We start from the raw sequence: 24,699 nt of genomic DNA, 5'->3' as shown, positions 1-24,699 counted from the left end.
GAAGGGAAAGCAGAGGAGGATGTGAGAGATATTGACGTACAGATCAAAGTGTAAGGCAGGCCAAGGTTGACTTTTCCCACCAGAAATAATGAATGCAGCAACATTTACATGTGCAGCTGCTGGTCAGCATTTAAAAACTAGTTTTTTAATTCAGGAGTAAACTTCAGCAAAAAAAAGTAAGTGTTATTCTGGAAAACGGTGGAAGACACTTTTCTATTCCGTTTGTTTTACAGGTTTAAATGTTGGAAGAAGCAAAAACCTTTTTTTACAGGGGGTGGCCCCGTACGGATGCTGCAGGTTTTTGGGTTGTCCAGGCCCAGGTCCAGGCTTCATAGAGAGGACAGGTTGCATCTTAAGAAGAGATGTGTTTGGCAATTGGTTGGGGCTCGTGCAGCCACCATAATCCTTGAGCTATCTTGTGAGGTCCAGATGACCCCCCCCCCCCCCTTTACATTGACATGTTATCCCTTCCATGATAAAGGGGGATAAAGATGGAGAGGGTTTCATGTAATCCATGGACACCAGTGAAGATGGCGTATACTTATATAGCGCTTTTCTACCTACAAGGCCCAAAGTGCTTTACAGTCACGACCCATTCACCCACGCACACACACATTCACACACTGGTGGCCGCTCCGCTGTCGAACACTGGTGCCACCAGAGGCAAGGTGGGGTTCAGGTGGGAATCGAACCTGCAATATTACGATCATGGGTTAACCGCCCTACCGCTGCACCACAGGCACCCCGATAACAAATCATTGAAGAAAAAAGGTTCAGCGCACTGTATTGTGAGGTCCAGATGACACAGATGGGAGTGGGGTCATCTGGACCCCACAAGATAGCACAAGGGTTAAGTGAATTCATGAAAATAGAACGAACCATTGTCGTGCATGCGGTAAGTGTGTTGTGAATTACTTGTAAGCATAATGGAGGTTCCAAGCATTTATGACATACAGGTGATGCTGTAGTACGGTGTCCTTACGCTGCACTCTAGTCGTCAGTAAGGTTCGTAATGGCTCCTTACTGACCTCGTGCAACAGCGGTAGGCACGGGGTGTGGAGGTAATACCTACTGTAAGCTCCCGTAGGATGCTCACACAAACTACACTCTGATGGTCAAATTTCCTCAGTTTTAACAGCCAAGCTGCAAGCATGGAGCGCGCAAGGGGAACGTACTTCACACGGGGCTGTCCAAGTGGTAAATGGAGAGGGGGGTTTAAAAAATGAAAAATACCTACAATACGCCTGCATCTCACCTACACCACCCCTGCTGTTTGGCCACAACCTGTCACCTACAGCATGCTCACATGCATAAACATTTTCACTCTATAGTTTAACCAGGCGGTCCGTGATCTTACAATTTCCTTTGAGACACCTGCGAGACACCATTTTTGGTCAGCTGCGACAAAGGAATTAGGAAGTGAAATTAAAGGTATAAAAGGTTACAGTGTTATCTTGTTCATATTTTTTAGAGGAATGAATCCCTCACATCAATATTAAAAGAGGAAGACTATTTTTTACAAAGGTTTCTGCTGAATTTGCTGTGCATCTTCTCAAGGTCAGGAATAATTGACAGTTGCAGCAAACAAGAGTTCCAGACAGCAGAGAGCGGTGTGAATAGAGGAGTGGGGTCTGTGTGGGTACCAGCTCTACACTGGTGGAATAACACTTTAATGATGAAGACTGTACTTACTTTCAAGAATCATTTGAGCAAATACAATTAGGATGGCAATGTTTTTAATGGACAAAATAAATAAAAGGTTTCAAACATCTGATGAGTACAGTTAAATATGTATGTTAGAGACGGGTAATAAGCAGTAATGAGCTGGATTTGAGCCTCGGCCGCAGCAGCACTGCCAAACTGCAGGAGAAAACTTTACAATTGAGGGGGTCTGAAGGACAAAACAAAGCACACAAACAGCAGCAGCAGATGTAGCAGCCATCCAACGGGAACAATGGCACTGGTCTTTTCTGTGCCAACAATTAAGCATCAGCGTGTGCTTTTGTTCTGCAGCCGAAAAGCCCCGGAGACGCCTAATAGAATCCAAACTAGCTCAGAGCTCAGTTCAATGACCACACACACATCGATCACTCGCATCGCGAGTTCTGCTCCACCAGGGATTTCGCCCGTCAATACTGCTTTGTGCACAAAACTGAATTTAACATATCCATGCAATCCAGCGTATTCTGAGCAGTTGCCACTACACTCTGGACTGACACTGTGCACATTCCGTGCTCTGCTTGAAAAACATAACAAGGACAGTCATTCATTACGCACTCCACTGTATTTGAAACAAGGCTCATTTAGCGATACACTGCATTTCTTCTTCTTTCAGGAAAATAGTATGAAAGAAATGCTGTTGTCTAAGACAAGATGTTGCATTTAGTGGGTTGTTTATCGCATTTTCCGCACCATCAGATGCACTTAAAAGCCTTAATTTTTTTTCACAACGAGAGTGTACCCTACTTATGAATTCATATATAAGGATTTTGTATTGTATACATAGTTACATAACGCAGCTAACATGTAGCGTGTCGGACTGTGCCTTATTTACGTGTTACTAACCAGGTCAGGAGTTAGCATAGTCACAGTTACGTTTGTGTTAACTGTTTCAGTCTGTTTTTTATTTATTGTAAACAAGGTTGGGAATTACTGGTATTTTAAATATGATAACGTGGCTAACGATTCCAAATGTGTTAGACTGTGGCTACCAAGCTATTAAATTACTAAAAACCACTACTAGAACTACAAAAAAAAAAAAAAAAACGATATAGTGGGAGACATTCTAGTTCCCTGGAATTTAAAAGAAATTAAGACGCCATGCTCACTACTTCTTTTTTTTTTTTTAATATGGCAAGTATGACATCAGCGATTTCACAAAGGGAAAATTTATACGATATGAACATTTTTTGACAACGTTTTATGAATCCACTGCGTTTTGATGATGAAAATGTTTATGAAACAATTTAATATAAAAAGACCACAATGCATTGCGTCGTAACGATTTTTGCCAAAAAAATTTATTTAAAGGTATTTCTTTTAGTAAACCATCAACGTTTTCATCTACAGAGGACAGCTGACTCATAAATATTCATCGCAAAACGCTCATATTAATTAGAATTTGACTTCGTGAATTCAATGACGTCATATCCACAGTTAAAAAAACAAGAAAAAAAGTAGTGAGTATGGCATCCAAATTACTTTTAAAATTTTGGGCACTGCATAGTACCGCACTAGATAGTTCTTTTGTAGTTCGGGGTTAGGGTGGGAATTCATACACAGCCATAGATATGGACAGCACTACAAAAGGGTGAATGCACTATGTCGTGAGTAGAGAAGGAATTCGACAGAGCTGGGTTTTTTTCCAACACTAACAAGTTTGGGAGTTAGCATAGTGACAGTAATGCTTATTTTAGGATATCAATCTGTTTATTATGTGTTGCAAACAAATTTGGGATTTCCAGGTATTGTAAACAGGCTAACAAGGCTAACACTTCTGACACGGCTAACGAGTAGCGTGTTACAAACAAGTTCTGGAATTTGTGTGAAACCAGTTCATACAATCTGACTGACTTAACCCTCCTGTTATGTTGCGGGATAATTGACCCGTTTTAAAGTTTGAACATCTAGGAAAAATAGTCAAAAGACTTTTTCTGCATGAAGACTTCTTCTGCTTGCCTTAATTAGTGTAATCAACATATATTATGAATTTGGTTCATCTCACATATTTGCAAACCCCCCCCCCCCTGCATGTTTATATCACATAGATACTGTTCGGGTCAATTTGACCCGGCAGTCAAACTGGAGGTACAAGGATGTCTCATTATTAGTAGTATTGCTTACTTTGCAGCTGTGAGACATATTTCACCCCAATCACACACATAGACACGCACACACTCACATCCACACACACACACAGGTGCATAGGTGTTATGATCTTTGGCAGGAACCATTTATGTTCTTGCGGTAAAACTCAACCCACATTCAGTGGACACTCCACAGGGGAGGGGCTAAACATATAAAAGATTCTCTGCATGTGAGTCCTTCCAACATTACACTCTGTCAGGCAGACCTTTCCAAAATGAACAGCAGAAGCAGAAAGATGACAGTCCAGGAGGCTCTGGAAGTCATCACTGATCATGATCAGAAGAAGACTATCTGGAGCTAAATTCTGATTCTAATGATTCTGATTTTGAACCAGATGAGGGAAATGTTATTCCTGTTCCTCCAAGCAAGACTTTCATATCAAAGAATGGTGAAGTACATTGGTCTTTATCCCCAAATATGCATCAGACAAACCTGTCTGCAGAAAACAGAATAAATACAGTGCCAGGGCCCACTAGGACGGCAGTGACTCATGTGACCATGTCAATTCAATTTAATTCAGTTCAGTTTTATTTGTATAGCCCAAATTCACAACAACAGTCGTCTCAATGGGCTTCATATCGGTAATTGAAAAAGTAAAACATAAATTCAGAGGGATCACGAATACATAGAATTCAATAGGAAAATACTAAACTGAACTAACTAAACAGACTAAACTAAATCTGTTTTCTTAAAGAAAACAGATTCCGAAAAAACAAAGAAACCTCAGGGGTGTCCACATGAAGGAGGGATCCTCACCCAGGATGGACAGGCGATGTACCAGTACTCATAGAGAAGAATTAATTTATCTAACCCTACAACTACATATTTAAAGTCCAGCAGACGAGCTTCATCCAGATGGAGTTGGGGGGACGGCCAGGGACGCGAGTCGAGCCGGAGACAGGATCCAGGTCAAGACAAGCATGACCTGTGCGAAATGTGCTAAATTTATTTGCACAAACTCTTGTGCTGTGTATATGTACAGACACACACACAACTTCATATTACAATTGCTTGTCTGTTGTATTGTGGTTTTGTTTTTTTCTGGTTCACAGTGCATGTATGTAAAACAAAATTTCAAGATTATGTTTCAATGTTACGTAAAACTATTGTATCTTATATGATGGTCTTTCGAAAGTAATAAGGTAGTGATTAATTAAAAAAAAGTTTGAACATGTAAATTTTTAAGAAAAACGAGTGAATCATCTAATAATTGAACCACTTCCTGTTAGAGGTAAGGAACACCATTTCAGTAAGTTATTGAAAGAAGGATTAGTAATGGAGTTAGTGATGATATATTCACACTGCTTGTAGGATTTTTTGGGTTTCAGACATCTTTTAATTAATAAAACCTTCACTGGGTCAAATTGACCCAGGAACATCATCTCTGTTCCTCACAAACGAACATAACAGGAGGGTTAAGACAAACTCGTCCTGCTTAATGCGCCTTTTAATGAGGTGCACCCTGTATATGACAAAAGTTGAAAAAATTGACCATTCATTGATGATGCGTCTTATGGTGCAGAAAATACAGTAATTGAAGCATTTCTAGAGTGTTTGTCATTTTTCTTTTTTTGGAGAAAAAACCCATTTAGCTTCAGATCTCATTTTAAGATAACAAATAGGGACTGTTTTTAGATTGTCCTATTGGAAACCTACCATTACGCAGGTTCTGTGCTTTTTGTTTGATTGAGCCTTGGAGTTTTGGATGTTTTTTTATGGAAAAATAACAAAAAATGCTCTCGTCTACTTGAATAATTTAGCACGGACTGCAGGCAGGAAGAGGATGAGATGCTCATACTGCCAGAGGCACAGCTGGGAAACATGCTACATTTAACTGTGGCTGAGGCGCACCACAGAACACCTTCAGCCGTATGACACTGATCTGCAGTCCACTTTCTATTCTGAGTCCAGAACCCAGAAAAGGTATACAGTACACAGATCAGTGGATGATGGTTGGAGTTCACTGTCAGAATCCATTAGGACTGGCTTGTGCTGTGTTCATTCTTGTTGGCTGGGTGTGGAGTGGAGCTGCAGTGAAATGGACTGTGTGTGTTTTAATGGGTGTGTCATCCTGGCAGTCACACAGGCTCTCACGCGTCCCCAGCATCATCTCAGTGCACAGCACACTTCCAGCAGACTGGAGCTGTTAAATATCCATTATGCACTGAGTGTGTGAATGTGTGAAGTGGACCAAATAAACCACAACATGGTTTGCTTTTTTCCTCTTTTTTCCTCCCAGGTTAAATCCCCTCAGAACGTCATGAAGGAGCTTTGTGGCAACAAAGGTCATGAACACCATCCTTACCATCTTCCGGCTTTCAATGGGTTGTTATTGCTGTTGAGAGGTTTTGGAATTTGAATCAAATTTTTAAAAATAAACTACAATCCAACACAAATAACACAACATTGGTTGTAGAGGTTTTTTTCTTTAGCTAGAGCAATTAAAGTTCAAAACTGTTTACAGTTTAAACTAGGGTTAAATATTTCTGCAAACACTGTGCGGGTATTTCTTGCCAGATGTTGTTTTTTTTACAACTGCTAAAGAGTTAGTGGCTGCATTGGATGCGTTTTGTTAAATGATGCTCTAATTGTTTCTTATTGGTAGAAATACTAATAAATTGGTCGGCAGGCAGGCCAGTTCAGCACCTACAGTCTTAAAGTCTTAGTCACGTACACCGGTACAGGGGGGTTGATCGATAAAGGTGCTGCAGGTTTTTGGATTGTCTGGGCCGTGGAAGGGCATAGACAAGAACGATTGCACCTTAAAGGGAGTGGAGGAGTGTCTTACAGTTTCTTTGAGACTCGTGCGGCCACCTTACCAATGCTGTGCATGTGGTAAGTGTATCATTACGGGTGTTTTAAGGATAATGTAAGTTACACACACTTATGAATCTTTAGGGTGATGCTGTTGTACGGTGCCCTTACAGCTCACTTCAGTCATTACAGTTTTTCTCAGTCGCTTTAGTACAATTCTCAGATCAGAATGAAATTCCCAAAACGATTTGTTCAATCTTCACATCATGATGTCACTTGTGCACATCATATAAGCAGTTTCTCACTTCTTTGAACAAGTTGGAATTGCTTTGGTACATCCATGCAAATGATTATGTACAATTCTCTGCTCTTTGCTACATTATCAATTGTTTATGTCATGTTGATCAAAATGTATTATATAGTTCAGTGTGCAATAGTCTTACTCCTCAAAACACCTAGTCATTAGTTCATCATATAAGTCATTAACTGCAAAATGGTTGACCAAGTTGTCATAATGTGACAAACATATTTCGCTGCATTGCAAGAGAGGATATTCGCTGTGATGTGGATGAGAATTTGTGGCCTAACATACAGAAACGATAAGAGGTGTAGGAAGACCACACCAATTCCTACTGCACTGCCTGGACTGTTGGACAGAATATTGTCCTATCTTTTTTTCCCCTTTGTGTTACTGTTTGCAGTGGGTTTTTTCTATGTTGGTATGACATGGTCTGTCAACAAATTACAATATGAACAATAAAAGTGTAAATGTGAATCTTGTCCAGTCTCTTGCAATCAAACAAAAAAGGTGTAACTTCCATTTTACAATAATTGTCATCCAAACTTTAGCCATAGTTTACATCAGAACCTCCCTCTAAAGTACACAGTTATATTGACAACATGACTGAGTCATTTGACTGTCTTGTTCGTAGACAATGACACAAGGACTTGACATTCTGATGGCACTGACATGTTCAATGACATAAAGACTTAAGTTTGGAGAGATGAACTAAAGATTTTGAGCAAGTTACAGGCTTTTGCAAGAAATCCATAGTGTTTTGCTGTTTGTACAAATTGTTTTGAGAAATGCACACACGTATTTGCAATCTTCAATTCTGATCTGAGAATTGTACTAAAGCGACTGAGAAAAACTGTAGTAAGGTGCACGTACTGGCTCCACATGAAAATGCTGTACACACGGGGCATGCAGGTGAGACGTAAGGGCCCACAGGACTTCTGTAAGATAACCACACAAACACCACTCTGATTGTCGGATTTCCTATATTCTAACACTCAGGCTGCACATGAGGAGCAAACACTTATCACTTGAACAGCCCAACTGGCCCCTCGGATGGTGCACAGGGTTTGAATGCGTTGAAAAATTGAAAAATTGATATGTCGTGCCTGCGTCTCACTTACTCCACCCTCACTTATCCTTAGGTGTTGCTGAACGAGCCCGTAGAAAAAGGCTATTTACCTGCTCTATGGGCTCACCATACAGAGCTCCCCATGTTTGTCAGCAGACAGCCTACATCTACCTGTAAGGACAGTTGTGACTGAGGCATTGGTATCAAGACTAGAAATGGCAATTTGTGGTTTTGCATTCTTGTGCATTATCTGGCTTTCACATGTGTTGTCAGGGGGGAGAACATGTTCCTCCAAAACCTTTATACTTTAAAATTCACGTTTCCTTTTATTCCCTAGTGTTTTTTAAAACAAAAGTAATTTCCAGTAATAAAAAAAAAGAAATAAAATCCATGTTTCCTTTCTTAAACATGCAAGCTACTCCTTCTGTATGTACTTAAGTCCCTCCCCATACCATCGGAGTTGATGAATAACATGCTAGAATGTCTTCCTCTGTAACCTGGAGGACTGGTATACAGGATAATTATTAAAGTTTCTACTTTAAGGAACAGCTTTTATTAACCCATTTCATGCAGGCCGCAGAACCGAATTAAGATGGAAGGGAGTCAGTGATAAATCTTTTGTAGAATGATCTACCATCCATCTTTAAGTGGTCATGGCTTGGTTTTAGTTAAACTAAAATAAAATTGCTCCAAGAAGTAATATTCTATCTCTGGATTTCATTTAATATTCCTCCACTAATAAATATTTAATGACCAAAGCAAAAGAGCATATTTATGAGTTCTGGCCTGATATGTAACCTAAAGCCAAATGTTTCATGTATTTTATTAGAGACCAGCAAACTTCCGTTCCCCCAAAGAGGCAACTTTTCTTCACTAAAACCAATCAGTAAAAATGAGAAATTAGCAACACTTTCATGCTCAAAGCCTGACTTTGAATCTGCTACAGTCCTAAGAAATGTTTGAAAATAATTTACCCTGAAATAAAAATAGAAATAACACTTCTGAATGTGAAATGCCTCTGTGGAGTCAGCCTATTAGGTTAATTTAACTAAATGTCACAGAGAGGCAGAGTAATGAAGATGAGATTTGAGAATAAAAACGCTTCTCAGGTACAAACAGCCATGAGTCACATTCAAGAATCAAAAGACCCTCTTTAAAAAACACTTTTCTTTTCTTGCCTGCTTGAATCAACCGTCTTTTGGGGCCGCTGTTTTGGATAGTGAAGTCACTTGTCTGTAATGGGAAAGCCTAAACGGAAAACTCATTGAGAATAATAAAAAGGGAGAAAAGATTAATAAAATGGGCAGCAGAAAGCAATTCTCCCACGTTTCATTTTGTTATCTTTTTTGCATTATTTCCCCAGGGTATCCTGCACCTTGCAGATATACAGCTTTGCTCAAATAATCAATTAAGCCTGCAGATTTGCAGGGATTCAGCAGTTGCTTTACATCAGGTCTTCAGCCACTTTGAATGGATTTTCCTTCTTGATAAAAAGCTGAGGGTAACGGGGCTTTTGTTGATAACAGTATTGCAACGTGGGGTTAGATAATGAATCCCTTTATTTGAAATAGTTGTTTTGCTAATTATTAGGATTGGTCAAGCTGTTTGTTAACTACGACTTTCTTTTTATAATGTGCAAGACAAATCCATTACCTGCAAAACTCTGCAAGTTTTTTCAGACTTGCACAGGCTTTGAAAAACAAAAGTGATCCTAATGATCAAAATGCAATTAGGAATCGACGGCGTTGGCCTTATCAACAAACAGCGTTAAAGCCTGAAAGCTGTTAGCGATGGATCCACCATGTAATGCCTGTAAAGCCGGCGTGCCTCATCAGACAGTCATGTTTGAAGAAGATGGCCTGTCAGCTCCACAAAGGTAATCTTCCAAATGAAGTCGTCATCTCTCGAGGCAACAGCGTAGACCTTTCGCTCCTGCTGCGAGCTGTCAAGCACTTTTCAGATAGCGAAAAACTCCCAGACGTGGCGTTCGTTACCAGCAATAATCTCCCGAGGCCAGACGGCTGTGCGAGGATCCAAACAGATGTACGGCCCGGCGGTGGCAGCAGCAGTGCCCTCCCCTCGGTTGTCTCTGTGCTGGGCCCATCACTGCTGTCAACAGCTTCAGCTCACATCCCTTAATAGGGGGAGGAGGAGGAGGAGGAGGTGTTGTGGAGGTGAAGCACTAGGCGAGTTGCACACGTGCTGAATGTGATGCTCTCCCCACGGACATACCGTCCAAGTTCGCCACTTCCCCTTCTCACAACCGACTGCCACAGTTACCTTCTCTGCGGCCCCTGTGGGAAAAACAGGCAGTGACAACAGCACCTCCAGCTGTTCTCCCAAAAGGAACTGTTGACAAAGCTTGGAGCTTCAAACGCCCCAGTGATGTCAGACACCGCCATAAAAGAACAATCCAGCAGCTGTTTTTAATCCTGGAAGGAGCTTATGTCCTCGCCCTCAGTCCCTCACACCGTGAGGACAGTGCCTTGTTCTTGTTCCAGGATGTGTTGGAGACACCAACAAGCCCTTTGAATTCATCAGGACTGGCACAGGTGCAACAAAAACATTCCCTCAGAAAAGATTAAGCCAGCATGAGGCGCTGATGCATCTAACAGCGCAAAGGTGCGTCAAAAAACACAAAGCAGACAGAGCTCTGTGCTGTGCTGCAGCTAAAACCAATCGTGATTGTGAAGAAGTTCCAAAGACCAGCTCAGACTGGTTACGTCCTACTTATGGAGAGACGAACCCTGATGACACTGATATACGGACGTAGAAATCACACCAACAAAACAATCAATGCAAAAACATGTCAAAGATTACAATGAAAAAAGCAAAACAAATCAAAACAAAACGCCAAAAACCAGAAAATTAAAACGGAAAAAAAAAAAATTGTTTCAGAAAACAAAAGAAAATTTCAAAAATCGAAACAAAATGAAAAAAGAAAAGAAAAAAAAGCCTTAACAATAAGTAACCAGCGAAGGTAGATACTATGGGACTTCACTGATTTGATGACGACGTCTGATTTTTGACATTTTTTTTCTTCAATGTTTGTATGCTAAAAATAGTTGAATGTTTTGTGCGGAGCATATCTAGTATCTCCAAATACCATTTGACTGAAATGGTGGACAAATGTCCTCATCCGATCAGCGGCATCCCTTTTCCAGTTTCTTCTTTAAATTCATTTTTTCTTACTTTTGGAAATTACTTTTGTTTTTCAAAACGTTTCATTCTTTTGTTTAATTTTTTAGGACTCTGTTTTGATTTCTTTCTTAAGTTTTTTGGGGGGGATTTCTAAAATGCAATGTTGTATTTTTTTATTTGTTTTATTTTATTTTTTTAAATTTTCATTGTGATTGCTAATATGTTTTTGTGTTGAATGATCAGGTAGTGTGATTAGCATTTCAGGGCTGATAGCTTTAATTTGGACACATTGATTGGATGGGAACTGGACTGAGAGTGACATCACCAAAAAAAAGGATTGACTACAGCACCTCCTGCTGTTCATTCTGTTGTGTCCGGTTCCAACAAAATAAACGCAATTCAATAAACGATGAGGACGTCGCCATGTTGGAGCCAGAAGTCGTCAGTAAGCAGTGATTTGTCCAAGCTAGTGTCAGTCTTTTATGGCGACCAATGCCGCCAATCAGGAGTGAGCTTGTTGGAAGTCCACACCCTTGATACTTGAAAACATGCTACATGACATCTGTTAAACCTGTCGAACGTTCAACGTAAGACATTCTTTTATTGAGGCATCTGATTGGTTCGTTTATGATTATCAAGGATAATCAGGAACATGTTAAATAAAAGCATCAGCTGTTTATTTCTCTATGAAGTCTACGGGATTTTGAATCCTTCCTGTTTGTAATGATGGGGGGAGGGGTCACTCAGTCCAGTTCTCATTAACAGTCAATGGCTGGACAACAGTGGGGCGAAAAAACCACCTTCATAGAAGAGATGCTCTGTTGTTCAGAGCCTCAGTCGTCCTCTGAGAGGCGACATGCTGTAGAGCTTATGCTGTGTTGACCGCTGCACGTCTGGAACATAATAGTGTTTTAAGCCAAAGAGGCATGTGAAAGCTCGCAGCCGTTCCAGCTGTGATGTTCATAATGAGGACGACGGGACGTGAGACAGGATTTGAAGGGGCCTCTCCTAGGCCCTTCTAAGCAGTTAGCACTTTGACCCAGATAAGCGCCTTGCCAAGGGTACACTCGGGAGGGCTGCTGATGGAGGGCTCAGATAATGCCTGCATAATTCCAGTGAAAATCACACTCGCCGTGTGTACACAGCCTCCAAACATGCAGACACAAGGTCTTCGTTTCTTCCTCATCCCTCGCGTGTGATATTGTGAAGACATAGCTGGCAATAAAAAGGTATTACCTGTGTCTGAGACACCAGATGATTAGTATCTGAGTGTTGAAGGCAATTCTCCAGGGCAAAGACAATGAATTAGTTTCTTTTAGAGTCAAAACAGTCTGATGTGTCCTCTGTGCTTTCAGAGCAGTAATTCCCTCAATGCTCCTTGTCACGTCATAAACATATGCTGTTGCCTCGTTCACCTGGGGCCATTTCCTGCATTAGAAACAAAGACCTCTGTGAATTAGCTGACAGCATCCTGTCATCATCCTCTCTGTAAAAATAAAAAAAGAAGCTGCTGGAGGCAAGGAGGATAATGGACATAAAAGGGAAAAAAATGACCAGTGAAGAATATGCCTGACAAGAATTCTCACTGCTTTTCGCTCCATCTCCATTATGGAGTCAAGAAAAGGGCTGAAGAGACTTGCCTTTTCCTTAAAAGCACTTAAAAAGCCAAGGTCACCCCATGGTCAAATCAGCAGAATGAGAAAATGGCTGAAGGGGCAAAAGGCTGGTGGCAGATAACACCAGAATGCACTATCTCCCCCCTCCACATTTAGTGACGGGAGGACGAGGCATTGGCACACTTTTCAGAGGGCTTCCCGTTGAAATGAGGACCGGGGACACAATAAGATGGCCCAGTTTCACCAAGTATGACGGCGCATACATCGAAGTGCTCTTAGGGAATGAGGTTTTTGGTGGAGCTGAGCGAACACAGCCTAAGAGCCAAGTGTCCGCCTCCACGGATGGGTTTCAGATTCAATTACTCAGGTGAATTTCAAGCAAGGAAGTCAAAAGTCGTTAGCATCATTATAAAAATGAATCTTTGAGCTGAACGGGGATTTATGCTTGGTCAGCATTAAAAAAAACCAAACCCGTTACTTTCCACGGGTGCAAAACTCGACTAGCAAAACATGACGTAATGTAATCAAGTAGAGGGCAGACGGCTTGTTGAGTATTCTGTGAAGTGTTTGATCGATCCATTTCTGATGCCGTTTATTCAATGATGGAAATCACATTTAAAAATGAGAGCTGCTAGTATCTTTGTCATCACTGGATAGTTTAACTTTCTGTAACTTGCTTTTGTTTGTAGAATCAAAATTCAGTGAAGCCTATTTGATATATATTTTTTGTTATTACAATACAAACATGATGCTGGTTAGCTAAAGCCTTAGTTGGAAACTTGAGATGACAGAGTCAGAGTTGGTCAGGAAAATCTTAATTGCAATCCTGAGATAGCTGGTTGTTTGAGAGGTACAGTTACAACAGTGGATCAGTTGGTGAGGATAGGTACCCTGGTGGAAAAGGACTACACTTCCTCCAGAGAATACTGGGGTAAGGTAGGCCAGCATTAAGCCAAGGAGAGGGCCAGAGACGACCTTATGATAAGGGACCTCATAGGAACCCAGACGTAATTAACATCATCCAGGTGGAAGAAAGATCCTTCCAGCGACCCTGCTTCATGTACCAATTGAAGTGAGGGGTAGATTATGCCAAGCAGTGTCTGATACAGGGTGTACTTAGAAATAGAAATAGACAAACCTGTACAAGATATACAGGTGGTCCGCATGAAGTATCAAGATCACAGCTTGTTGAACCCGTAAAGCAGATATTTTCATGCACATTATTCTACGGGTATACTCTGGGCGACAAGTTGTAGCGAACACTTATGTAAGAGTAAGTAAAGGCCCTGTATATTTTGCGCATTTTCCAGGAATTAAATTTTGGTCTTTCCTGATACATGTGTGATAGATGTAATTCACAAGTGTTTCTTGCGTTTGTAATTTATCGATGTCCGCAGATGTCCGTCAAGGGGTCGACAGGTCTTCACTTCACGTGAATTCAGTTTTGAACTCTTGGTTGATTGAGAATTACGCAGTTTATGCATATTATACGTAGTTTATATGCAATTATTACGCTCATTTTAAGTGGTTTACATAGTTACCTTGTTTATATGGTGTCTGAGTATTTAAATATACAAGAAGAAAATGAAGTCAATAGACCTGCTGAACATAAAATCTGCGAGAATAAAGACATGGGTTTCTGTGAAAAATAATTATAATTGTTCTGAAGGTGTAGATTGTGGTCTGATAGGTTACGTTGTCTGAACTGTTTGAATTGTTCACCTGGCGAGAGACGACCACGCCCTCCCAAGCTTGTTATTTGGGGCTAGCGCCGGTACGTCAGAGAGGGAGGCAGCGGAAAATACTGAAGAAAGATCACAGAAACAATACGTCCTCCTCTCCAGATGATCTTGACAAACTGGACTTGAAGACTTGAAGAGGCTTTTGGGTTTCAATTCAAAGCCCGGGTAGGGTTAACAGGAGGTCGCCAACTGGGACATTGGAAGTACTTCAGTGAAGTGAGCGTATGACTGATAGCGTCGAGGCCAGCTGTCTAGTTTCCACTGTGCAGTGTGGTCCGGTCTGGTTTAGAATGGTCCATAAAATTCAGATGAGTGTTTTATCTACAAAGTTGGACCATGTGGGATGAAGCTAATACCAACAATAATGGAGGTCATCCAGAAGCTCATTTTTTCCACTAGGTTTTTAGTACTTGGCAAATGCAAAGCATTTACACATTTTTTAAAGGATTGCGGGTGGTGAAGAGAGCAAAAGTAACTATAGTAGAATGAGGCGGAAAAGCAGCAGGCTTGATCAGAAAGAGACCAGTAGAAACAAAACACATACAAACCAGATATTGAATGAAATGAAGGCAAAACACAAACATATGGAGGCTGTGGTGCAGAGGTGGAGCAGTCAACCTTTGATTGAAGATTTATTTGGAAATGAAGATTGCAGATTTGGTTTGCACCTTGCCTGTCCATCTGTTAAACATTCCTTGGGCAAGACACTGAACCCCACATAGCTACTTGTAGTAATAGGCTGGCACCAGTGTTCGGCAGTGGAGCCACCATCATTAGCTGTGTTCCCATTACACAAATGCACAAAACTTTATCAAAACCTTTACAATTACACAGTTTCCATTAAATCATAATCATGCTATTATGATTTAATGGAAACCAACTCATGCAATAAGTCATTTAAAAACATGGCGACGGATGTGAACAATACTTTGATTTACAGCAGATACATTCAAATTTCTGCCACAGCACTAGCGCTCATCATTATCTATTAAAGGAGACGTCAACGTGTTATTCAGGTGGTGGAGCAGCAAGCTCCTTACACGTGGGAGCGGCTACGGATGAAGAGATTTTGGGAAACCGTGGTTGGTGATTTTACAGAGGAGCTGTGGATCCTACAATTCCACATGACATGCTCAACTTTTGATGAGCCGTGTGAAGCTGTGGGACCTCCTGTTATGCAGTGCCCAAGGCAGCCAGTTCCTACCATTGCCATCTGGTTGTTGGTCACATGACAATTGAAAAAAGTGTTTCTATCGCAGTTATGCACAATATGTCAATTTTGATCCCCTTCAAAAACCACCTCCTCCATGCACAATTTCTTTTCTCGATAAATTCAAGTATTTCAAAAATTGTCACGCTTTAAGTGAATTTATTACCGCAAATCCAATTTGGGCAATTTCATAGTCAATGGAGACACTGCTAGTGTGTGAATGGGGCTGTGACTGTAAAGCGCTTTGGGCCTTAAATCAAACTACGTAGAAAATCACTTGGGTGTCTTCCTCCTGGTAGGAGTGGCCGGCGCCTGCCTTGCTGTCTTCTGGACCAACCGTGGGCTTGGTGGGTGACTGCCTGGAGTGTGGGTCTCCCTTGGGGGTCCCTGGCCCATGCCTGGGGCTGGGGTGGGGGGATGCTCAGAACTCCTGGGTGGTGGTGGGTTGCTCGTCTGGGGCTGGGCGTGCTCTGCTGGGGTGGGGCGCCGCGTTGGGCCCTCCCGGCGCGGCAGGGGGGCTGCTCTTTTGGTTGGGCTGGAGCTTGCACTCTCTGTCCCCCAATGCCTCACTCCTCTCTGGCTTTGGGGCCCCTGTAGCGGTCCTACTGGCCCTGGCCTGGTTGACGGATTTGATTGCCTGACGGGCGGTTGTTATCTATTTGCTACCATGCGGGTGTTGGGGGGGGGGTTCATGGCTGCCGCTGCGGAGGGAGTCTTGGTGTGGGAATGACTGGGCACTCTCTCTCTTTCTTTTTGCATTCCATCATATCCCCCCTCTCTAATATCCCTCTCTCTTCTTCCCTCCTTTCCTTTTCCGCCCGGTCCAACACAAAAATGTTACAAATATGATTAAGATGAAAAATGTTTGGCCTAGATTACGAAAGAGGTTTATTCAGACATACCTCTGGTGTGTCAGAAGATTCATAACCCCTGTTGTTAAAGTAAAATATGTCCAACACGAGAGGCCTTCAGCTCTGATCTGTTAGACAGGACGAGTTAAAAAAACAAAAGAAGAAGGTGGTTTTAGCGGTAAACAGTCTTTTGGTGTAAAGGTGTAAAGCTCGACCCTCACATGTCGCCAGTGTAATATAGACACAAATAAAACAGATTTGACTGCAACTATTGCAGAATTTACTTTGGCTGGAAAAGGTGAGGATCTGGGGCCGTTTCCTGTTTTCACGGTGGGTGACAAACTCATGAGGTATGCAAAGTAGTGTGAATCATTCCTGGAACAACACAAAACTCTGGAAGAAAAGATAATTAATATGAAAAAAATCTGTTCTTTGGAATCCTCCTTTTTACTGTTTTGTTGAGAACTTAAAACGAAATTTCATTGTGATGACACTTTCTGCAGAAGTGTATCATATTAAATATTGTTGTTTTCACTGCTGTGTTTTTTCTCTTTAAATTTGCCTCATGTTACTGGAAGTAATCGGGCCAGAATATGTTTTTACAATGCAGTTACTTCACCCTTACCAACAAGTTTGCATTGTCTCGTTTGGTAAGGTCAGAAGACCAAGTGTGGATATACACTGTACGGGAAGGTAACACGTGAACATACCCAGCATTTACTACTGAAAGTACCATGTAGTTGAGTGGAAATAGGGCTGACTTTCTTTTACAGTACAGTTTCATTGTACTTAAGGGGTAAGTACCAAGTAATATTCAAGTGAACATTCACCACAAAAGACACTGTGGCACAACATGTAAATACCCAGTAAGTATATTATAAATACCCAGTATGTACCACATAGGTATGAACCAAATAGTACCACATAAATACACAGTAAGTACCATGTAAGTACCGAGAAGACACAAAGAAGTACCCAGCGAGTCCCATAAAAAGTACCATGTAACTACCCAGTAAGTACCCAGTAGTTACACTATAAGTACCATGTAAATACCACTTAAGCACACTGTAAGTACTGTCCTGTAAAAGAAAGCATTACCGACTTTTCATTTGAAGTGGTCGTTTACATGCAGGGAGGTGTGAATGTAGTATTATGCTTCCTTAGAATTTTTCATCATTAGTGTTATATGATGGAGAATGTGTGATTAGGTCATTCACTAGAAGACATTTATCGTCAATAGCACTGCCCTGCTCATCTGGTGATGATCGAAAACATCTTTTAGGAAGAAAAAGGCCTTCAGAACAACAACTGATGAGGTAAATGCACTAGATCCTTACGCTGACAATGCAGACTTTTTTTTTTTTTCCTTACACAGACATGTTTTAAAGATCATACATTTTCATCTGCCAGACCCAAAATGAAAAAGTATGGTCTTTTGTTTACACACTCAAGAGTGTGTGATTAGATAGCATTCGGCCTCCCCTGAGTCTCCAGCAGCACGTGCCGCAACATATATTAATGACTTATTCAGAGACTTGTGTTTCTAGTTATTCAACCTTAACCACTGTGTTTGCACAGCGGCAACAGTGAAGTGTGAAGTAGATCCTGGGGTCACCACCCAGACCTGTAGTTCTCCATCATCAGCCTAATATTTTATAACCTTGGTTATGCAAAACAGTGTGGCATTTTTGAAGGCGGGAGTGAACACGCAGGTCTTCACGAAACCCCATTTCTCTCCTGTAACCTTTCAGTAATGCAGCAGAATAGCATTTTGCTGCAGCAGTTTGTGCTCACACCAGTGAAGCTTCTGCTTTAGAAACCCACTGCAATGAAAATGGTGTTTTGGGTGTTTTTAACACATTTTTGTGGCATTTTACTGATGATGGAGGACATAAATAAAGAAAATTAGTCTTCCAATTTATATTTCTGAGAAAGTTTTTATTGTTCTGAATCAGGAGTGGAAGAAGACGTTATTTGTGACGTGAAAATATATTGCGCAGGCAGCAAGCTCTCTGCTTCTCTCTGCAATGGGGAGGGGAAGGGGGGGCGGTGTTGCTAATGAACTTTTGTCGCTCTGGAGAAACTGTCCCAAAAAATGACAAAGGATTTTTTGATTTTGGCTAAAAACAGCATAATCATTATTAAAAGACCACTGGGAACCCTTTAACAATAGATCAAATGATGATCAGCAGCAGCACAGCAGCAACATATACCCCTTTTGTAGAGCCTGGAAATGGGAAGTAACTGTGTTTAATATCGTCAATTCCCTTCTGATGGTGAAACTGATCATGTCATGCGACAGTGCAGGAAGCCATCTGTAATTACTTCTTTTACCTTTAAGTTTAGCTGTGAAACTGCCAGAAACCTTCCGTCTTAAGAAGCGTGAAGTTAAGCAAAATTTTCAGCTAATTAATAACCGTTAATTAATAAAAAATGCCTTCAGTACTTGTCTGTCTATCTCCCTGCGCTCACTTGTTTTTGGAACTGTGGAGGCAATTTATTTTTATAATCAGATGAAACAAACGAGGCACTGGACCAACTGTAAAACAATTACACTTTAATTAGCAAGCATTTAACTCTTCTGTGACATTTTTGCTCAGAGCTAAATCAGCCATCAGTGAATGGCTCCCTATTGGCTAATTTTCCAGATGAGATTACCTCTTTTTCTCTGAAGAAAAACTCAGGCGGGGACCAGACCTGCTTCAACAGAGCACCTCCTCCTCTGAATGGGATATTCAGCTCGAAAGAAATTAGTTAATATGCTATCTTCTTTTTTTATTCTATTAGAAATAGCAGTATTTTCTGCTAATTCGTGTTTAAAAGTTCTCATGTTATCTGCACAGGAGTTGGTGAAGCTCTATCTGCAGCTTTTGGAGACCCAATGAGATTTGGGCTTCTTTCTTTTGGCTCTGCAATTACACTTGAGGGGGATCTGTTGCTGTCAGTTTGAGATGCTGACAATGAATGTCCTTTGCCTTTGAAGTGCTTCATCTTGCCTCAGGTAAAAGAGTCCATAACTTGGCAAAAAGGAAAACTTTTTGTTTAGTTCTCCGCCTCAGGCAGCCTTTCAATCCAAGCAAGCTTTTCGGATGTTGAAATATACACATTACACATCCAAAAGAGTCCGTCAAAGGAAGAAAAGAGACAAACATCCACACTCATTTCATCAAAGAGCAACTAGACCACTCTATCAGGAGAGCATGTTGCACATTTCCTCCTACCTTTTGAAAAATCAAATCAGAATCCACTAAAAGCTTGTCTGTCTGCATTATTAATGCCTTTAGAGTAAAAAGCGTAGCCAAGAGTATGCCTTGAATCCAAATCTTCACCCGGAGATGCAGGAAAAGTAGCTATAAAATCATGTTCATCTTCTTGCGCCCATAAACATCTTCATGGTTGTGTTTTCAAAGCTATTCATGAGACTGGAAATTGTGTCAGACTTCAAACAAATTCATTTTGGAGCCGTCAACACATTGAGTGCAGTATCTTTTCTTGCAGGTGGGAGATGTGTTTTCAGCATGCTTTGCACAGACACAGCTGTTCTCACCTCCAGAGTAGACGCTCTTGTGGTTTATTATTCCCCGCAACTCAGCACACCAGCCCGGCTCCACCTTTGGCTCATTTCCCGACAATTTCCAAGCTTCCTGTAAAATGAATATGCATTGGCTTTGCAGTGAATCCATTTACAAGACAGAATGATAATGAAGAGAAAGTGGTTGAAAAAAAAATCCAATTGCTCTTGTGTAAAACTGCTGCTCAGTGCCCATAATGAGATGCCGTTTTAATAAGCTGATATGTAGTACAATAAAGCTGTTTGGTAAACATGATTATTTATTTGATGACATGCAGGCAAAGACAGATTGGATGTGAAAACTAAAACACTTCGCTGTGGCTAAATTGCAGAAAATGTGCATTTTTAGGAAGTTTTTCCTTCAAATCTTCCATGTCAGACAGATTCAACTGCTGTACATGGATGTTGTTCAAAATTCCTAATTGCAAATAACTGCCCTGTTATGGATAAGAAAGAGAAAAGCCCCCTTTACGTTTAAAAGTGGTGTAAATTCATGGCAAGGAGACAAATGCACTCTAAAAAGGAAAAAGTTGATCCAACTTAATTGAATCAATTCAATTGGTAACACGTAATTGAATTCAGTTTATTCAACTTAATTTTTTATGTTAATCCAAATTAATTTTACATGTTGATCTGCCTTAAATTTTTGTTTTTTTTGTATATACAAACTAAATTGACACATTTTTCCAAAGTTTCAACCAATGGGCATTGTAATTTCCATATCAAAGACATGAATGACCCAGCAATGTCTTGCATTACAAGGCAGGAACGCATGAGTCGCAAACTTTGTCTTTAATATTGGGATGTACAGTGTTGTAACGCTCAAGGGGGTTGGTCATCATCCTCTCCCAAACTCTCACTAATAATGCAGAAAGAAATAAACACAACAGTTTAAATTACAAGTTAAAACAGAGTAAAACAGCTAGACAACAAAACCCATGGACAAAAACTCACACTTAAACCCCAATCTGGCCAGATAGGCAAAGAAAATGGTATCCCACAATTCCTTGCGCTGCCTTACGTTATGACGTCATGACGCATTGACTGCTTCACACCAAAGTTACACCAACTTAATTGAATTAAGTTGACTGAAAGTAAAATAACTATGTCAGACAACTACGTGTTATTTTTAAGTTGAATGAACTAAAAAAAATGATTTATTTTCCCCAAACTAAATAATTACGTTAGATCATTAAAAAAAGTTTATCTTTACAACTACATCCCAAATACTCTTTTTAGAGTGTATTAAAGTGGAGAAGAAGATTACAGTTTTTTTTTAAATACCTGAATACTCTGGTTTTAGTAAGTATTGCTTTTAATCTACTTTCTTTCTGCACTATATAGGGCCCAAATAAAAGCCTTACATTTGTTCAGAAAACAACAGTGTGCCTCATAATCCGGAGTGCCATATATATGGTTTTTGAGAGGTACACAGCGCTCTGTCAAAATGTTCGGTTGGGAGTTATTGTGAATATGCTAGCGCGGATAACATATAGCGGTGTCAGACAGTTTTTTTGACATGCAAATTTTTGGTTGGAATTGGAGATTCTCATGTAACTAAGAACATTGGGAGTTTTTCGTTTTCGTCCAGTCCAACAAAAAAACGGTTACAAATATAATTAATAAAAATAAAGTTTGGCCTAAATTACAAAAGGGGTTTATTCAAATATACACCTTGTGTGTCAATAGCTGCGTTTACATGGACAAAAGTAATCGGAAAGAACGCCTGATGGGAAGAAAAATGCGTCATGTAAACACGCCGTTCGGAATACTCTGCCCCGGTCAGACTCGTTCGGATCAAAATTTCTTTCCGATCCAGATAGGTGGGTTATGCCGATTGTTCATCCGATCGTTGTTCATGTAAACGGTCATTCTGATCGTGTGTCACTACTGCTACTGTAGTAACACTACTCACTACAGGTACGGGCCAGGAACCCCCAAGGGAGACCCGCTCCGCGCTCGGACCACGGTGGGTCCAGGAAGGAGTAAGGCAGGGGCCAGCCGCCCCCGCCCAGGAGGAGGGCACTAGGAGAAGAGGGGGTCCACAAGAGATGTTGTAAACTTGGCCCGACCAGGCCCACCCACAGTTGGAAATTTGGCGAGGCCCAGCACTCAGGGGCAAGGACCAGAACCCACACCATAGGGACACGGACACCCCCGGCTCAGGTGTGATGTGATCCCCGGCTCTTGGCCTTGCCAGAGAGCTCAGGGATCCCTCTCCCTGCGTGGAGAGAGCAGTGCCGGGCCCAGGAAACCAGCACCCAGGGGACGCGGCCACCGTTTATAAGGGCCCAGTACCCCCTACCAGGGATGGGGTAGGGGACAGATGGTCAAAGGTCCCACCTTCATTGCGAAATGCGTGTGTGTTTGTGAGGGTGTGTGTGTGCATGTATGTGTGTATATGTGGGATTGTATATTTGGAGGAGTAAAGGGTGTGTGTACTAAGGGGGTGCAGTTCCGGTATTATTAACACTACTGGGCATGCCCAAATGATTTATTCCGACCGAGAGTGTGGCCCATGTGAACGTTTGTTCTAATCGGAAAAAGGTTTTCTGATCCCATGTGCACGGTTGAATTTTAACCCGACCATTGATCCGATCAAGATATTTCGCCCATGTAACCGCGGCTAATGATTCATAACCCCCTGTTGTAACAGTAAAATCTGTCCAACACAAGAGGCCTTCAGCTCTCATCTGATTGCTCAGCTGTTGGACAGGACAAGTTAAATAAAGGTTGTTTTAGCGGTAAATATGCTAACGTGTAGCGTGTTACCAAGAAGTTTTAGACAATGTCCAAATTCCTTCCCTACTCCATAAATACTAAAATAAGCTAATGGTGTGGTACTACCTAGTGCTTTGGATATTAAAAGCAATTTTGACACAATCCACACTTCTTTTTAATCTGTTTTTAAATGTAAAATTTCACGTCACCAATTTCTCGAAGGGAAAACCTAATCAAAACAAGTATTTTACTATGACGATTTATGAATCCACTTTGTTCTAATAGTAAAAATGCTGATTCATGGTTTATTCAAAAATTACATTTAAACACATTTTTGTTCATATGCAAATGTGATCAATGTTACTCAATCTAGTGCACTGTACTTGAGTTGGCTCTGCAAACATCACAGAGCCAACTCGAGTGGACCCGAGTCTGCAGTACACCTCCACCTGAAGGCCACAGACCACCCCTTCGAGGATCGTGAGGTCCGAATTTTAGCCAGAGAGAAAGGATGGTTTGAGCGAGGAGAGAAAGAAGCCATCTTTTTCAAGAAAGAGAAACCTTCCCCTTAATAATAACGGTGGTCTCAGGTTTGATCTTATATCCCTCTACAGCAGTGTTCTGAAGCCCAGACAAACTGGACCAGTTTCCCGGTCATTATCAGCTGAAAGAGATGACCAGGTTGGGGAGGGTTGCCACTGTCTCCTTAACGCCAGCTGAGGACAAGGACTCCTAATGACCTGAAACCATTTAGTCTACGCAAATAACACTATCAGTTTCAGGTCTGACTCCTCCCCCATGAGCACATATAAACCAGCTCTTTTACCAGCTGTTTCCGAATTGACAACGCCTTTTGGATAAGAGCTGAAACGTCTTTAACTTTGAAAACCAAGTCCAGATAAATTTTAAACCTGCTACTGCGATTTACTGCAATGAGCGAACCCCCACTCAGGAGAGTGGCTCTAGGCAAATGACCATGAAATATTAAAGATTCATTCATTCATTTTCTGAATCCCTTTCATGGTCACAGTGTTGCTGAAACCAACCCAGATATGGAGATGGGGTACACACTGAACAGATCACCACTCTGTTGCAGGGCAACACACACTCACAGCTGCACAACTAACGACACTTTTGAATCACCTATCAACCTATGAAGCATATTTTTGGACTGTGGGAAGAAAATGAAACACCCAGAGAAAACCCAGTATAGCACCATTAACATTTTTATAATTATATTACTATATAGTATGGCAAAGAATATGTTTTTTTTCTTGCTTAGCCTGGTGATGCTGTGGCATATCAGCTCGATTGGTAGGTAGTTACAGCATAAAAGCTATCCATACATCACTATTGTAAAAGACAAGTTTCACAACTCCAATGAGTCTACAAAGTTCTCTAGAATAGTGATGAGATGAGATGAGATGAGATGAGATGAGATAAACTTTATTGATCCAGCTGTGGGGACATTAAATTGTTACAGCAGCTCTGGAGATCAAGCACATTGTGCAAAGACAGGTGAAAAAAAAAGCCAAGGTGATGACAAATAAAGCAAAATAAAGTTATACAACGCATCAAAATACAACTTGACATACACTGTACATGGATTGCTAGAAAAATAACCTCCTCCAGAACCGGAAAAGCAGTAGTGCATTCAAGTTTGTCATCAATAAACCATTATTTGTATAGTTAGACTGATAAGTTGTACAGTCTAACGGCAGTTGAACTGTACACTGCTCCTTCTTACACAGCAAATGTACCAGTCTGCTGCTGTTCAGCGCCGCCACCGTCTGATGAAGTGGCTGAGAGGTGACAGATTTCAAGAAAGTAAAAAGACTTGTTTCAAGAAAAATGTCTTA

General features: G+C 41.1%; 1 protein-coding gene across 9 annotated transcripts in view; it reads right to left on the bottom strand.

Annotated features, from left to right (window-relative positions):
• Nucleotides 1-24,699, bottom strand: part of LOC101156719 (alpha-1,3-mannosyl-glycoprotein 4-beta-N-acetylglucosaminyltransferase C) — a 182,743-nt gene that overhangs the window by 8,076 nt on the left and 149,968 nt on the right. For 5 of the 9 annotated variants that reach the window (XM_020701581.3, XM_078948221.1, XM_020701582.3 and 2 more), the window contains one exon: nt 20,096-20,192. The exons of the other annotated variants lie outside the window; for them this stretch is intronic. In XM_020701581.3, coding sequence (XP_020557240.1) covers nt 20,096-20,192 — 97 coding nt within the window. The remainder of the gene's footprint in view (nt 1-20,095; nt 20,193-24,699) is intronic. 9 annotated transcript variants of the gene reach the window in all.

The sequence above is a fragment of the Oryzias latipes genome, chromosome 6 (assembly GCF_053564925.1).
Source record: "Oryzias latipes strain Hd-rR chromosome 6, Olatipes_Hd-rR_3.1".
NCBI lineage: Eukaryota > Metazoa > Chordata > Actinopteri > Beloniformes > Adrianichthyidae > Oryzias > Oryzias latipes.
This window is presented reverse-complemented; position numbering and strand designations above follow the sequence as displayed.